We start from the raw sequence: 18392 nt of genomic DNA, 5'->3' as shown, positions 1-18392 counted from the left end.
TTGGCACACAGCCTTGAGGTTGGCACACTGTCATCGAGTCTTCTCCAGCATAATCCTTTAGATAAGGTCCATAAAATCCAATATTCGATATCAATATTCAATATTTTCAGTCTTTCCAATATTTTAGTATTTCCAATATTTTCAGTAGTTCCAAGATTTCCAGTGTGTCCAAAGCACATACATAACATAAGCCACAAATCAAGTACATATACATAACAACAAGTATATATAAAGCAATAAAACAAACAAAAGAAATGAGGCCTATGATGACATGACAATGACGATCCAATGTTCGCAACAACTCAAAATGAGTATTTCAAAACCAATCCACATGATGTATTCTTACAACCAACCACAATGTTACAATTCCACAATCACGTGAGCCAATATCCACTCATTATTTTCACTATTCATAAAGTTTTCACATAATTCATATGCCCACAAAGTATGAATACACCACAATATGTCAAAGGCACCACAATAGGAATTTCTAACTACACAATACAATTATTAATATGTATTTCAGGCTATCAACATTATATAAGATCTCGCACGGTCACACATATCACATGATATCTCAGATTCAACAATAAAATCATATTCAGGCCCCACACGAGCACACCATATATATAGCCATTTTTTCATGATTAATTATCACCCTTAATATGTATTTTGGTATACAAATTAACTACTCATCCTAGTCTGAAGAGTTAAGCCATAACCTACTCGAATGTCGAAATAGATCCGCTATACTTTGAACTCATGACCTTACTTCTCACGAATGATCCCAAAATTAACTAAAACTAAGAAATATAGAATCTACGAATCAAAACAAAGACAACAATACCCATATTGCCTACTTTTGGTTTGGGGTCAAAATGGACCCCCAAAATGAATTTCTGAAAAAGAAGGGTAAAATTAAAACTTTATTACAAAAACATGTTCCCTATACGTTTAGGAATCTATAGTTGAAAACCCAAGTCATATAGAGTTAAAAAAGGTTCAAATCTAAGAAAATCCATTTTTAGTCTTTATCGGGTAAAACCTTTGAAAACTATTTTAAAATCAAGAATCGAAGTTGTTTTGAAGATGAAATCGAGAAAAAATAAGTAATTACAGGATTAATAATATTATTCATGTAAAAAAAGAGTGAAATTTAATGATAAATCAAGTAATAAAATCTTTACAAATTTTAAACAATAATTAAGAAATTCACTAAGAAAAGGGTGAATTCTTACCTTAAATCTGTAAGAGAATCGAGAAATAGATGTTAATCTAGCTTCTCAATCACCCACAAACTTCACTTTTAAGCTCTCATACTATTTTAGGATTTAGCTCTCAAGATACAAGATGAAAAATGAGCAAAAATTGGGTAAAAAAGACTATTTATACGTGTACCAGGTTGCCAGGTAAATAAGACATAAATCGGGCTTCTCAAATGAGTTTTACGCTTTGTAGTCCAAGTTACTACAACAACCTGGTGCACTAGATATTCTAAGTCCAAAACGACTTCAATGGGGTATCCGGGATTCATTCAAAATTCGATACACACAAATGAACTATGTAACCATACTAAATTTGATACTTCAGACTCAATGACAATATCATATTTTTAGAAAAATATCATTTTCACAGAGCTGATCCCCAAAATCTGAAATCATAATTTTTCAAATCAAGGATCAAAATGAGATTTAAAAGCCATAAAACTCAACCAAACATGTTACCACCCTAAAATCAATGTTTCAGATATGCTAGCATAGTCCGTTCAGGCATCTGTCGTACGGATAAAAAAATAACCACATAAATTCATAATAAGACTCTCGAAACCTTCAAAAACCACAATATTCCATAAAAGGCATCAAAATACTTTGAAAACTATGTCAATCATCTTCACACTCCAAAAATACAACAATGCAACTACCGGGGGGGTTAAAATATTCAAATCACACAAAACACATATTTTACATATTTCATTAAATTTTTAGGTCGTTGCACCTTACTTTCTCATGATTAGGCAGTACACTCACTATCTTCCTTACTTGTTTGCTAGGTGGAATTACTTCACCAAGACACTGTAATTCATTGGTGATAGAGATGAATCTGTTGCACATCTCTTGAATAGTTTCACCTTCCTTCATAGTGAAGGCTTCATATTAGGTAGTAAGCATATCTACCTTGGATTCTTTAACCCTTCTGGTTCCTTTATGAGAAGTTCTTAGACAATCCCAAATTTCCTTTGCACTCTCAAATGCAAAAATATGATTGTACTTATCAGGTCCTATTCTACATACTAGAAGTTTCTTAGCCTTAAAATTTTTTTAAATCTTTCTATGATCCTCTTCATTGTATTCCTTTTGAGTTTTGGGAACCAACCTCATAATTTATCCTTCCTTGACTTCGATCATGAAAATATGTGGTCCATCATAGATTATGTCCCATAACTCGCTATCTGGAGCCATTATAAAGTCGTACATTCTTATCTTTCACTAACCATAATAGTATCTATTGAGTTATAGTGTTCCGGTGGTTGATTGTCCTTCCTCCAAGTTTGGTGGAGCTGTCATAGCTAAGGATCCACTCTAGGTGTTAACCTTTTAGTGTGTACCGCTCTGATACCAATTAATAAACTATATGAATTCACCACCATCTAGGGATCAGGTCTCCAAGGAAATATTTTTCAGCTATAAAGAAGAAACAGAAATAAACTTTCAGAAATGAAATAACACCAAAGATTTTTACGTGGAACCTCCTTACTCAAGAGAGGAAAATCATGACCTATCCTCACAAGATTTCTTAAGCTCCACTATAATTAAACAACATTTGATTACAGATTTTCATAAACTTCAGAGAATTTAATTCTAACTCCCAATCGCTATAATACCTCTATTACAGATCAGTGACACAACTCTATCACACTTCTACTCAATCTACTAACTCTAGTTGATTAACCTCGGGTAACTCTACCTAAGTAAATACTCAACATAATTAAAAGAATTTTTACTCACAATCACTAGAGTAAACTCAGTTTTATAACAAGACTCAAGATAACAAAAGTTAAAGAACAGTCAGGTCCCTAAGAGTAGCTTTTGATCTTGAGCAGGAGCAACTTTTGCTTAATGTTGAGAAGATGATTTTCGCAAAAACTAGGTCACCAAGTTGATTGCCTTTGCTTATATATGTTATGAGAGAATTTGATTGATAATTCAATTAGGACAGATGTCCCACATTGAACAATGTACACCTACAAAGTAATGATGCTACATGACAAAACTGTGAAAGAATGAAATAGTATACATGTATCGACTCGAACCAGGGACGGGTCATGACGAGCATCCCAAGTTCCACGTGTATTAGATATCACCCCCTTCATTCAATCAATCCAACACAACACGTCTTAGAGTCGAATGAATTCAAAACATACAACAAGATACGAGTTTAATCATATAAAGACATCAAAGTATAATCATAACCAATACTAACGGGTATCGGCATCAATTCCAATACCAATACCAATTCTAATACCACTACCGTCACCGTCTATATCAACAGTAGTTTTACAAAAACTCCAATCAAGTCCAAAGAGTATTTAGGTTGGGACATGCCCCCGACCGTAGCCCATAACCAAGTCTAAATAAATTTTGAAATATAAAATATAAAGACCATGAAATGAAGTCTTTCGAAGTATGGAAGCTCACCACTTCACTGTTAACTTACGAACTTCTCGAACACTTGATCCCTGCACAGGAAAAGTAGGAGAAATTTTGAGACCTGCATCGCACGGATATACAACGTCTGAAGACAATTAGCGGTTGGAACTCTATCCTATAACTCCAGTATAGAAAACAAAATAATATAATCATTCAAAACCAAGTCATATCATCATATGCAATCACATATATACACTCACTCTCTCTCTCTCTCTCTCTCTCTCTCTCTCTATATATATATATATATATATATATATATATATATATTTTTTTCTCTCTTTTTTGTTTTTTTTTTTGCGAGAAAATGGGTTGATCTCTTAAAACTATTTCAAAAGATTTAAGAAAATTTTAAAATAATTTTAAGAAAATTCACAGATTTGCCACTTGATTTTTATAGAAAAAATCAAGAAAAATTAAAAGAGTTTCAAAGATTCAAAAACAGAAATAAGCCTTTAAAACTAGAGAAACTTGGTAAGGGTTCAATTAACGCCCTAAGAAGGTTTTTAAGGCACTTAGGAGTGTTTGTTTAAAACGGTTTACCAAAAAGAACTAACTTGACTAACTAAAAGTGACTAATTTTCGCAAAGATTTGATTTTATAAAAAATATTACCTTTAATTATTTGTTGAAGACTTAAAATGACATCTGTTCAACCAAGCGAAAATTGGTCCTATTTAACTTGAGAAAAATTTCCTGTAAAGAAGATTGATCTAAACCCGTTTTCTTCATAAATTATTCTTTCAAATAAGAGGGAGAAAGAAAGTTATATATATATATATATATTTTGAATATTATTTTTGACAAAAAATATTTTCCTCTAAAGAAAAATATCAATTTGAACAAATTATGAACCTTGACTAATTAGTGAAAATATTTTTATTTTTCGCAAGGACAATTGATTTTAGGTCGATGAGAATTCTTTTTAACTTAAATGAACTACTTTAATATATTGATAAAATAAAATATCATTTTGATTTTTAAAAAGTTCATTTTAAGGAAAAAATATAATGAAATATATTTTATTAATTTCGAATATTACGCTACAAAATAAAATATGCTAAGGAAAAATACAAAGACGAACAGAAAAAATGATTCAAAGAGGATTTGTAAAGGCTAATCAAATTACTAATATAATATAAACACATAATCAAATAGGATTTACAAGGAAATAAATAAGAAGAATTAAAATTTGGGCCTTTTCCAAATGGAAAAACTACCTAGAGTAGCAAACCTAAGTATTAAATTACAAGAAATAACAACAGTTATATCAAATTATATTGTGTAGCATCAGTAGCAATATTTTAATAGTGGTCCCCACTTTTGCTGCCTAAGAGAAGTTACCGTGCATATTTTCCCCTTTTCACGCTTTTCTTCTTCTCATTCCTTAATTCAAAATATTTTTTCCCTTTTTAACGCAATTATGTAATGCCCCAAAATCAGGTCTCGAGACGTCACATGGTGCTTAGGGTTACAAGTGACCCCAAGCTAACCCTTCTACTGGCATAACTCATAAGCAACTGAATAAAATGCTTAAATTTGTATAAAATCAGCGAGAACATAAAACTTTTCTGAACTTGATCAATACAAATCTGAACTTTACAAGATTAAAACTCTGTTTTTACCAAAATAAAACTGAAAGTGAATACATTAACTCTACTGACTATCTATGAAGCCTCTACTAGTACTGACTTTAGATAGCCGAGTCATGACTCCTAACTATCCCAACTCAATACGACTAAAATAGGAAAATAAAGAACTGCTTAAACTGTCTATCTGGCTCAAACTCTTGAATCAAAAGGATTCATCACCTGCTGACTGAAAGCTGTGAGCTGACTGAATCTGAATATGCATACTAAGTCTTGTACCTACATTATGGGACAATGTAGCACATAGACGTATATGTGGATCAGCACTTTGGGAATGTACTGAGTATATGAGGGTGTATGCAATTAAATAATCAATATCATAAATCCTTATAGAAAAAATGCATGCTAGTATAGATGACTCACATAGCTTGAATTAAAACCATCATAATCATGAATAAGAAAACAGGTAATGTAAATCACGTGAGTCATTGCACTTTATTCTAAATCTGCATTCTTTCTTTATTCTCAAACTTGTAAGATAGATAAAGTCTTAAAACAATATCTTTCAGAGCATACACTTTAATCTCATGAAAACTACGAACTTCTTTGGAAACTTAAAGATTTTGATACTTTAGAGCCTTATAAATCTTGGACTCATAGCTTTCAAAATACATATACTTGTATCGTAGATAGAGTGGGGGACTACTTTGGGAGTTTCTTCTAACTGACATAAACCATGTGAGCTACATGGATTCCAACGTCTAACCCACATTGGGGAGAGCTGTTCTATCCTTGCCATCAGATAAAATCTTAACTTTAGTGATCACTATCTTAACCCACTTGGGGTAAATCAAAAACCTACGTGGGCACGTAGTTCTAAGGCATGAGACCTCAGAATCAAGCCCAACTCGGTGCTAAATACTACTCCCTTACTTAACTCAGAACTTAAGAAAATCCACCTTAAAAATATTTCAACAGTATGTGATGGGAGCCAAAATGCATCTTCTTTATCTCAAAATCAAGGATGTGGATTTCTTTCTTAACTTAGGATCAAAACTCACTTCTTTCTTGAAATCTTGATAGATTTATCAGAAATAAGCTTTAAAGTCTCAATAACATAGAAATATATGTACTCTTCTTGAAACACTTTAAAAAGTATCAATAAGTCATTCTCAAAGACTCACAATTTCATAATAAGGCTCAATTCATGACAACAAAGCTTGGAAATTCTTGAAAATATGATATCAATATAGGAATATGCAATTTATGTCATGAACTCTCAATTTATACCACAATTAAATAAGATAATCATGCAATTCAAGACTTGAACAATTCCATAATATCATAAACTTGAAATATAGCAAAATAATATGAATTCGTTCTTGAAAATACGACATTCTTTAAGAAAAACTAAAACCTTTGGGCATAAAAAAGAAAGAGTGTTCTTGTTCAAAACCCATATACCTTAAATTTGGAGCTTTTGGATGACTTCAAAAATTCCGAAAGGTTATTCACGAACTATTGGGTCTCCCTCGTAGCCCTCTTAATGGGGAATTCAAATATGCAAGAATTATCGAATTCTCACGGTTGAATCTCTAGATAATTGGGTTTTTATGTTGAAACCCTAACCTTGTGGTTGAAGATGTGTAGAGAATTTTAAGATGTTTAACTAAAGAGAATGGAAGATAATACGCTCCTTGAGGGTTATAAGTCATGGGAAGTGAAGGAAAAAGACGAAAATACCCTTACTAAATCGATTCCCAGTTGCTGAAAATCTAAGGCTGACGACATTTATGATAGACCGTCAAACTTGTGATAAGTCGTCACAAATGTCATCACTGGGGGGCTGGAATTGATGGATTTCTACCTAAGGCTGACGACATTCGTGATAAGTCGTTACACTTGTGATAACTTATCAGAAATGTCATCACTGGAGGTTGGATTCTGCCTAAGGCTGACGACATTCGTGATAAGTCGTCACACTTGTGATAACTTATCAGAAATGTCATCACTCAGTTTTTCAGGCTGATATGCTGGAGTAAAATGAGCATAACTTTTTGGTTCGATATCGAATTTAGCGGAAATTGATATCTTTGGAAAGATAATTTGAAGAGCTTTCATTTTATATATAGTAGGACACCCATTTAGTCATATAAAAGGAGTTATGGTTGATTGAAGTTGACTCAAGTTTCGACGCTCACTAAAACTCGAATGATAGGAAAACTTTCAACTTGACCTTGAGTTAGGGGATCTCTATGATCTCAATTCATGCTCAAATAGGTTCTCAGACTACATAATTAATTAACATACAAAATTTACATAGGATTTATGGATTTTAGAACATCTACATGTAGAAATGAAGGTTTTCGTTCTAACCCAAAATTCGGGGTGTTACACATTATCACTCACTTCGCGCTTCAAATATTTTTTTCTTTTGCATGATTTTTGCACTATCTGATAAAGATTATATTTTTGTATTTCTGGTAACTATTTAATTCAGTTATTGCACGTTAGCGGTTTCTCTTTTTTCTACTGTAATACATCTTAAAATCCGATTGTAAGGTTTTTTTGCTTTAATGGCTGAACACACACCAAAATCATGAATAAATAGTGATATATGGAATATTAATTTGGTGTCTGATTATGCACCATCTTTTAGTATTGGGTTAACTTAAGAAGATGTAGTTAAAGTTTTTTCAAATCCTATACAGTCGAAGAAATCTGTGAGTTCGAAGGAGATTAGGTCCAAGTTTTGCAATGACCCGGTGAAGATGACTGAAATTTTGAAAAAAAAAATCGTTGGAGAAAACTCCTTCTCCAAAAGATAAAAAAATAAAAAAAAAATACGAGAAAAAAAGGAAAGCTAGAGAAATTGAGGTTGATGACGATGTTCAGAACTCTTCTGCTGATGAATCTGAAGAAGACAGTGAAGAAGAGGTATGTTTTTGTTGTAAATATTTTTTAACTATTTACTGTTAAGTATTTTTCATTCTAAGTAAAGATATTATCAAAGTTGGGAATAATATGTATTTTTTCAAGTAGTTAATTTATATTTATATTCTGCTGATATTTATTTTTAGGGATTGTAGCAAGCTTTTTTGCGAAGATGATAGTTTAACTTTGATAAGTTGCATGTATGAAAAATTTATTGTTGTATGAACTACTCATGAAGAGTTATTTGTCTATATGTTTTTTCAGTATAGTTGATATGTATTTTTTGTATTTTGGTTCCGATCAAACTGCATATGCATGTTATATGTATTTTTTTTGCTGATTTGGTTGTGTTTTGTTGTTCTTTACAGTTTAATAAGGTCTAGTTTTAATATGTACTTTATTTTCTACTGATATGTATTTATGGATTGCAGTGAGCTGATATGTTTTTAAAATTTGTATTTTTATACATACACATTAGATATCATATGTATTTTGTTTTAGTGATGAATTTGTATTTTTTTTTTGCTCAAAATACATATGAATGTTATATGTATTTTTTTGGTTAAATACAAAGGTGATTATTTTTTGAATTATTTTTACAGTTTAAGAAGTTGTAGTTTTACTTTGTATAGGTGCTGCGTGATGAAATATTCATTGTAAAAAAACTTCCAAGATTTGCACCACATATGTTCTCGTACAATGGTAATGATATTGATGGAAGTATGCGATCCATATTAAACAAGGAACAGTAGAAAAAGTTTTGCGACAATATCATTTTTGGTTATTTCATGAAGAAAAAACACTGTGTAGTTCAAGCACAGTTGTGCAGATATGTTATGTCGCTCGAGATAAAGGGTAGTTCTTCTTCTGCGATAGTAATTCGGGATAATGACACCTCTCTTAATTTTATTCCTAGGGAATTTGCTATCGTTACTGGATTGAATTGTGTCTCTAATAGGTATGACTTTATTTTTGACAAGGATGTACCAAACAGGATTGTTGAGAAGTATTTCAGTAGTGCAGAATTTATATAGAAAAGACAACTATTTCTAGCATTCACGGAGAAAGTTTGGGGGGAGAATGATGAGGATGCTGAGAAGTTTGCAATTCTGTATTTCCTGCATTTGTTTATGTTATCTAATATTGATACTGTGGTTATACCCCGACTTTATTTTGATTTGATCGACAGTGGAAGATATAAAAATTTTCTATGGGGTACTTTATCATTTGAGGATCTAACGAGAAGTTTGAATAACAGGTTGAAAGCAGGTGAAAAATTTTATTGGATACAGGGAATGTCACTGGCTATTCAAGTGTGGCTTTATGAGTGTTGTTCAAATATCCCACGAAAGATTACATCAAAGGTTGATAATCGAATTTCTCAGTTATTAAATTGGAATATAAATGCACCTCGACCACATTTTGAGTTTTGATGGATGCTATGTTTAATGACGATGGCAAGGTTTGTTGTTAATAAATACATATGTATTAACATATATTTTATAGTCTATATATATATTTGATTTATGATTGTTTAACAGATACTTTAACATCGTTTATCTATATTCCTAGGTTGTATTTAAGAACATAGAGCCAACTCAAAGGAAATTGACATAGTTTCAAATACCAAAGAAGGATGTACTTGAAGATGAACGTTCAGTTGATTCGGATGATGACTTCTAGGATCCACCACCAAAATAGATCAATGTACATGCAAAAAAGAAAAAAAAGGTTGATTCATTAACCCCATCAGTGAAGAAATCGTTAAGGAAAAAGTCACACAATATTGTTGACGAGCATACCTAAAAAAGGACACCACTTTCTCTTGCTGCAAAGGTTGCTGGAGTCAAGACACCAATTTTCAAGCCAATTCAAACATGATAGGAAACTCCTTCAAAAAGGAAGAAAGTGAAGTAAACAACTAGGTTTATTTTTCCTTCGGAACAGTCAAAGCTAGAGAGCCTTGTAAAGAAAGAAGTTGCGTCAAAGCTTGAGAGTCCTATAGAGGAAGAAGCCTTCATTTCTATAAAAGTTTTTGATGCATTCCATGATGAGGCAAGTTTTTGTCAAATACTTGTTTTACACTACAAAAATTTTATTTATTGATTTTGTATCAAAACAGGTTGGTCAAGAGTTTAAAGGAATTTGTAGACTAGTGAAAAAAAGTTCTATCTGATGCTCAAAGCAAGGTAAATTTTTATTATTACAATATTCTTTAAAAAAACTTATCTGGTTTATAATATGTATTCGTAGTGGATTGAATTATATAAATACAACACATTTGCCAAATAACTCGTTATATACTTGTTGGAATAGTTTGCAGATAAAAAAGGTGAATATAACGCCCCGAGATTTCATCCCGAGACGTCACACGGTGCTTATGACCCCGAAGGACCACAAGCTAACCCGTTACTGATATCTGTACATGTACACTGCATAATATCTAAAATAAATACGAAAATTAGCCATAAGGTTTAACACATCTGTAATACTCATAATACAGAAAAACTGAATACTAATACATCCGTCTGAAAAGCCTCTAAACTACCTAAAAGGCGGAGTTGATGGGACAGGTCCCCAACTAACTCCATCAACTAAAAATTAACAAAGACTGAAGCAATAATAGTAAACTGAAATTCATCCTCGAAAAAAGAGGACTCACTGCTACTGCTGCTGACTACGAATGAACTGCTGAGGATACTCTGGATCCTATACCTCTGAACCTATGGTGTCAAATAAAATACCATAGCACAAATACATCAGTACAGGAATGTACCGATTATGTAGACGAGTTAGGCTAATGCAAGGGCTTATGCATGCACAATATCTAAACTGACTAATCATGAAGATGCCGCATGAGAACATATACATGAATGCACAGAACATGAACACAATCATCGCAACTCTAGATATTGAAACTCGGATACCACCTTACTGCAGACTGAACTCACTACTAAAATTAAGATACAGAATAACTGACTCATCTGATACTGATAACTGAGGATCTAGATGTACTTACATCAAGGACTAAACTCTGAGCTTACTGTTTTCGACTGACAGAATTAGAGATCAACTTTTCTAACAGATTATTTCGGAGCGATTCTTAATGATAAGAAGTATGATCTTGTCCAAATCTGACAACATGAATACTTAATAGAATCTAAGATGAAGATCAAGCCTGTCTGACGGGAGATCTCTAGATATAATAATAAGAATACTGAACATGGTCTGAGACTGAGATCAATGTTTCTAACAGATTACTTTGGAAGTTTTATCAATGATAAGAAATATGATTATATCTGAATCTGACGACAAAAATATTCAATAGAAATATGATACTATGATCAAGCCTGTATGGCAGTATATCTCTGAATATGATATCAAACAACTGTATATAATACCAAGCCTATCTGACGGGATGGTCCATAAATCAATGGAACTGTCTGAGTTCCTCTCTGAGATAAATGACTGTACCATACAATCCTGATTTTTCAAGATTAATTCTGAAACTAAAGCTGAATCTAAAATTGAAACTATGGGAAGTAGTCATCTAACTGACATGCCCCAACCTACCATAGGTGAGGTCCAACCTTTACCCCCAGTTGGAAAGGTACCAATACCGTGCCATGGGTAAAGACATTATCTTTTCTCTAAGGTCAAGCTCCCTGATGGTGACCCTCAATAGGACGTCAAGCTTGCTTAACGGGTGACTCCTTTTCCTGTGCTGGCTACACAGTTCTGGAACGTAAGGATTGCTTCTAAGAATCACACCCTCTACTAGCAGGTGAGTTCCCATCCTTGGGTTTGCTCAGTGCTGAATCCTATTCCTAACTGAAAGACTCTGGGTTGATTCTTAGACTGTACTAGACAAAGATGAATCTGATACTGATCATGTTTCTTAAAAGATTTAACTGAGTTATGCTGAGATTACTTAGTTCCATATATGAAGGAAAAGATATCAAATCATGGTATCTGACTGACAATACAGAGTTTGAGTAGATTACTCGAATTGCTTCTGAGATTAGAATTGAATCACTTGAGTACTATTAGAACTTAGCTGATTAAAGGACTGAGCTATATTACTAGTGATACAGAGATTACAGAGATAACTGAGATTACTGATCTTTCTTAAGTTCTGCACTTGTTTGAGGATACAGAGTTCTATAATTCACTGAGTTCTGAGAATCATGGCTCGACTGGAATTATCGAGAAACTGACACGGGCTCTAGACAACAGCTCTATTGTAGGGTATAAATACCCCCAGGACTCGATGACATAAAAGTAAAGCATAATAATTCATTCATCATCACGTTCATTCATATATCATCACAATCGTTCATGCATCATCACAATCATCAAAGCATCTCATAATCATTAAAGCATTTTCACAGTCGCCAAGGGGACACTTTAGGCATCTCAGAATCATAATCATATAATAATGTAGGGGAAATATGCTACTAAATCGTACTCCATTCAACAAGGTTTTACCTCAGCTATTTCATACCTATATCAATCTTGACATGTGTTGGATATCACATAGCTTAGGGAACTTTATACTATCACGTCATAACCTACTTGTTAACCACTTGGCATGTATGAAAAGCATAGCATATATCAGGAGCACAAAATTGGGTAAATTACTACTATCACCTCTCCACTCATTCACTAAGGTCCTTCAACAAAACACTAGACATTCACGGGTTCACACTTATTTAGGAATTTCCTACTACCATGGAATAATTCATCCATTTGGGCATTTTATCAAAACACTAAGCACAAACTTGTTTCCTATTCAACATACTATAATGGCCCTTATGCTTCACCTATGCTCTTTATCAAACCTATGGGGGGACATGCTTCACTTATTCAACCATTTCTACACCCAAAAGTCATGAACACATCACATAGAAAACAACTTCAAGAAGGTCTATCACAAACATTACATGAGTTTCACATACTAGGGTCAAAGCTCATAAATTTTGTAGGAAAACATAAATCAAAACTCAACAACACATTAAACATCAATTTAAACTCATACAAATCATTAACAACTCATAAACATAAAAATCTTTTAGTTTTAAAAAGGGTTCTTGAGCTTCTTGGATGAAAGGGACCCAAGAATCAACACCTACATACCTTAATCTTTGAAATTGGATAAATTCTAATGCTTGAGACTCTATCCGCACTCGTAATAAATAATTCTCGAAGCCCACACTATGAGAAACTTGATTCTTGAAGAAATATTGAAGAATTTATGGATGGTTTTTGGAAGATTAGTGTTCTTGAATAAAACCTTAGATATTCTCTCTTTAGAGAATTGGAAGAGAAAATGAAGGAAATTAGGGTTTTGGATGAGCTTTCCCATATTTATAGAGGCTTCCAAAAGGTGGAAAATAACCAAAATACCCTTGCAAAAATGTTCTAAAATTATTGATAAAATATTCTTGACGACATCTGTGACAAGCCGTCAGGCCCGTGATAGGCCGTCACGAATTATCATCACAAAAAGGGGGTTGAATTCTTGATTTTCTGCCCAGGGCTGGCGACATTTGGTGATAGGCCGTCACGGGCATGATGGCTTGTCACAATTGTCGTCACCAGTTTCCCGGCCAGACATGATGGAGTAAAATTGGGCATAACTCTTTGCTCCGATATTGGTTTTTCACAAAATTAGTATCGTTGGAAACATAATTCAAAGAGGTTTCATTTGATATATAGTAGGTCCTCTAATTCGATACATACAAGGAGTTATGGTCGATTGAAGTAGACCCAAATTTGAACGGTCACTAAAACTTGAACGATAGGAAAGCTTTCAATTCGTCGATGAGTTAGGGGACCTCCATGATCTCTATTCATGCTCAAATATATTCCGACACGATTCAAAGTATTTCATACTTGGGAGGATATTTTTGAAATATTTTGACTCAAATTTTATCTTTACCAAAATATGCTCTAAGGCTCGAACTGGAAAAGGATTTTGCGGGGCATTACAATAAAAAACAAAATGTTGATGATGTTGGTTTAGACAAATCTGGACAACACTTCAGTCCTAATGTGGTTCAAACTTTGGATAATATTTTTGACGGTACAAAGGTAAATATTAAACTTTCAAATACGTATTTACAAGCATTTTTAAATGTTGTTTCATTATGATTATTTTGTTTTTTTATGTTTATATATATATATATATAAGAGTATATACAGTGTTAGTTGAACATTCACTTGAAAAAAATTATGTAGTTAAACTTCATAATCTGTGTTCATTTACTATCAAAATACATATGAGGTAAATCAAACTTTCAAATTTTGAATAGAATAAAAGATTCATTTTTGTATTTTATGCATTTTTTATTTTTTGTTGTTACATTTAGTTAAAAAATACATATGCAGTGTTCTCATTTTACTATAAAAAATACAAATTCTTTATACTTCATATGTATAGTACATATGTATTTATATTCTGATATAAGAATATGTATTTTTAGGTTGATTGCAAACATTATAATCTATAAAATAGTTTATTTTTAGTATTGTATATTAGTATGTATTTTGAGAATGTTGTTGATAGCAATATGTATTTTTAGTGGGTTTGTATCTATATATTCAATTTGAAAAAAAAAATATACATATCCAGTGAACTCAAGTATAATTTTTTGAACTTGTATTTGTATTTGTAGCAACAATATGAAGATAAAGATTCTGATCTCCAACATGTGGATTATGCTGGTGCCGAAACATCACCACAATGATTTAGTCTGAATGTTGATCAGAATTTAGGTGAAAATCTAGATGGTACCAAGGTAAATAATTAACTAACGTATGTTTATTCATTTGAGTGCACATATGTAATTTTGTATTTAGAATTTATATGTTATTTTATATATATCTATATAAACATATACAATTGGATTTTTGTTTGATGTTGTTTTAATTTTTTTTACTTGTTTGCAAGGGGTGCATTGATTTGCATCCAGATAAAACAAACGTTGAAATTAATTCTCAATATTTAATCCCTGATGAGCTTCTCCGAAGTATAAATTTGGATTATATACATTCTGAGAAGGTTGTTCAACATGATGGTCGAGTATGTATAATGAATTCAACTTTGACTTTATGTGATCTAATAATTTAGAGGACAATTATCCTTTTCTTATTTTTTTTGTAGATTAGTGATGAGAAAATGGAAGAATAAATTTTTCTGATTTTCAATTTACAATTTCAGATGAGATGTTATCGAGTCTAAATGCCTACCAGAGAAAAAGCATCACCACACATCCATCAGCAATCCGTGCAGAAGAAACTACTGATGAAAATTTGAATGATAAAATGTCTGAGTTTGTTGTTGAAGATGATTTTCAAGTATATATAATGAACATATTTTTGAGATTATGCGGGTTACTTTGGACAGAACAAACTAATCTTTGTTTCCATATTTTAGAAGACATACAAAGAGAATGCTGGATTGAGTTCAAATCAGAGTTGCATGGAGAGGTTTATCTTGGTACAGAGGAGCAAATTATGCAACTCCTCAAATACAAGAACTAACCACTAATGAACAAAGAGATGAACAAGATTGACCTAATTCATAAAACACAATCCCTGATGAGCTGCTTCCTAATCTGAATGTCTATAGTAGTAAAAACATCATTGTTCATCCCTCTGCTAATCATGAATTTCAAAATCCCGTACAAAAATTAAGGATTAGGCGACCATCCAAATTCAAGGAGTCGCCATACACGAGTAACTTTGGTTTAACAGCCGGTAAGTACACTAATATATATATTTTTTGCGTAATATATTTTGCAAATACATTTTTATTAATTATATTTTTGTATTCTGTAAATATATAGGGAGCTCAGGAGGGAAGATACGTATATTCTCCCAGAAACATCCATATGTTTATCACCCAATTGATGGGATAGTGGATACGAAGATTGTCAAGAAGTTCATGGATTGGATTTCTGTTGACCTTCTAAAAGTTCATGCTAAAAGGTATGTCTTTTGAATTGTTTCAACTTATTTTTAAAATTTTCATTATGTTTTTATGATTTACCATGTAATAAAAAAAATAGGAAGGGAAAAGTGGATCATTACAAAAAGGGCAAATCAGCCATTGAAATGATGCAATTTGGAGTTGAGACTATTGAAGATAAAAACTGGTTCTACACTATGGGGTTATCCAATCAGTCATGGACAGGCTCGGTTAGTATATTATTTTGATAATTTTTCCCTTACAGTTGTAACACTAATTAAAATATATATTATGTTACCTGTAAATACATATGTTTTTACTAATTTACAAATATTGTGTTAAAAATACATTTATAACTTATTAATATAGATATGAAGTTTTTATTTAATCATATACTGTTGAATATATTTTTTCTTATATTATCTGTATATAAATGTAGTTTACAAATGAAATTATACATAGGCAAATCTTAGACATTAAACTAAAAAATGCATATGTATTTTATATTACATATACATGCTAATTTAGTATACAAATTATTTGAATGTTTTAAGATTTGTGGTGTTAATTACTGCAGCAAATTGATGTTTGCTTCTACTACTAGAGGAAGAAGTCGAAGTATGAGCCCAACAGCTCTTACAAATACAACACATTAGATTGCAATTTTATGAACATAATTAGTTCTGTGATGGATATTTACTCTGTGGATGATCCAAACCTAAATGCGGGAGGACAGGAGGCCCATCTTCACAAATACATCAATGGCTTCCGTATGTATATTGCAGTGCCAGGGCATACTGTGGAAGATATTTATATTCCAGTGAATAGAAAGGAAAAACATTATTGGGTTCTCACAGTTTTTTCCTTCTCAAAGAGGTGTATATTCTTATATGATTCATATGAATCAAGTGGTCATTATGCGGCTGTTCTTGCTGAGATAAAAAAATTAGCTGATATTATTTCTTTGTGTCTCCAAGCTTGTAATTTCTATGAAAAGAAAAGTATTAATCTACAAAAACATCCGAGATACAAAGATAAAGACCCCTCAGATCTTTTTGATGTGATATTTGAAGATAATTTGCCTTAACAACCAAGTGGAAGCTTGTAAGTATTTTAATATACATATACCAACTTTAGAAGTTTGTACAGAATACATTTTAGTTATTAATCAATATTTTTTTAGGGACTATGGGTTGTACATGGTTACATACACAGAGTGCCTTTCATATGGTCAAAGAGTTCCTCCGATTGAGTTCAACTCCAATGTACTCCATACAAGATATGCTGCACTTTTGTGGGACTATGGCATGCAAAAATAAGAAGCAAATGCTCATAGTGACTTCAAAGCACCCTTGAGGCCTGTTAGGCATAGTAAAATAACTAGTGTAACTGAAATTTTTGATGTATGATGGTTGATGGATTTATTACATTGGATAGTTGACAAACTGGTGTATGGATATAGGTTCGAATTGTAAAATCTAACTTTCTATTTTGAAGTGTTTCAGACATACTTATTTTGAATTGCATGAAAGTAATTCATTTACTCGTTTATTTTTAATATGTTTTCAATAATTTTGCACTAAATCTTTTATTATAGTGTTCAGTTTTATTTGTTGTTGTGAGATTTACCTACAAAATATTATGCAGTTTTGATATTTTGCATTAAAAATTCATATGCAATTACAGTCATATGTATTTAACTTAAAAATACATATGCAGTGTTCAAATTTTGATGTGGAATTTAGTTTAAAAATATTTATGCAGTTCAGATTTTGATATAAAAATACATATGCATTACACATCATATGTATTTAGATCAAAATTGCATATGCAATGTTAACATTTTGCAAAATACATACATCATATGTATTTTAATGTTTATTTATTTACCTTCTAAAACTAACATTAAAATATGTAATTCATATGCAATATATACTGTACAATTCTGTTTTGACATTTTGCATTAAAAATACATATGTAGTTACAATCATATGTTTTTAGATTAAAAATACGTATGCAGTGTTCAGATTTTGCTAAAAAAATACATATGCAGTATACATATATATTTAAGTTAAAAATACATATGCAGTGTTCAGATTTTGCTAAAAACATACATATGCAGTATACATATATATTTAAGTTAAAAATACATATGCAGTGTTAACATTATGCAAAATACATACATCATATGTAT

The 18392-nt window shown here is 31.9% G+C and overlaps 1 protein-coding gene across 1 annotated transcript; it reads left to right on the top strand.

Annotated features, from left to right (window-relative positions):
• The first annotated feature begins 9658 nt into the window (after positions 1–9658).
• LOC124898659 lies at positions 9659–17285 on the top strand. Its single transcript, XM_047412362.1, has 9 exons — positions 9659–9688; positions 10174–10281; positions 15179–15257; positions 15449–15585; positions 15665–15717; positions 15926–15987; positions 16077–16218; positions 16299–16428; positions 16803–17285. The coding sequence occupies exons 1-9, from the start codon at positions 9659–9661 to the stop codon at positions 17283–17285; spliced, it is 1224 nt and encodes a 407-aa protein (XP_047268318.1).
• The last annotated feature ends 1107 nt before the right edge of the window (positions 17286–18392 follow it).

Source organism: Capsicum annuum, chromosome 1, assembly GCF_002878395.1.
Source record: "Capsicum annuum cultivar UCD-10X-F1 chromosome 1, UCD10Xv1.1, whole genome shotgun sequence".
NCBI classification, from domain to species: Eukaryota; Viridiplantae; Streptophyta; class Magnoliopsida; order Solanales; family Solanaceae; genus Capsicum; species Capsicum annuum.
The sequence above is the reverse complement of the archived record's forward strand: the minus strand, read 5'-3'. Positions and strand labels throughout refer to the sequence as shown.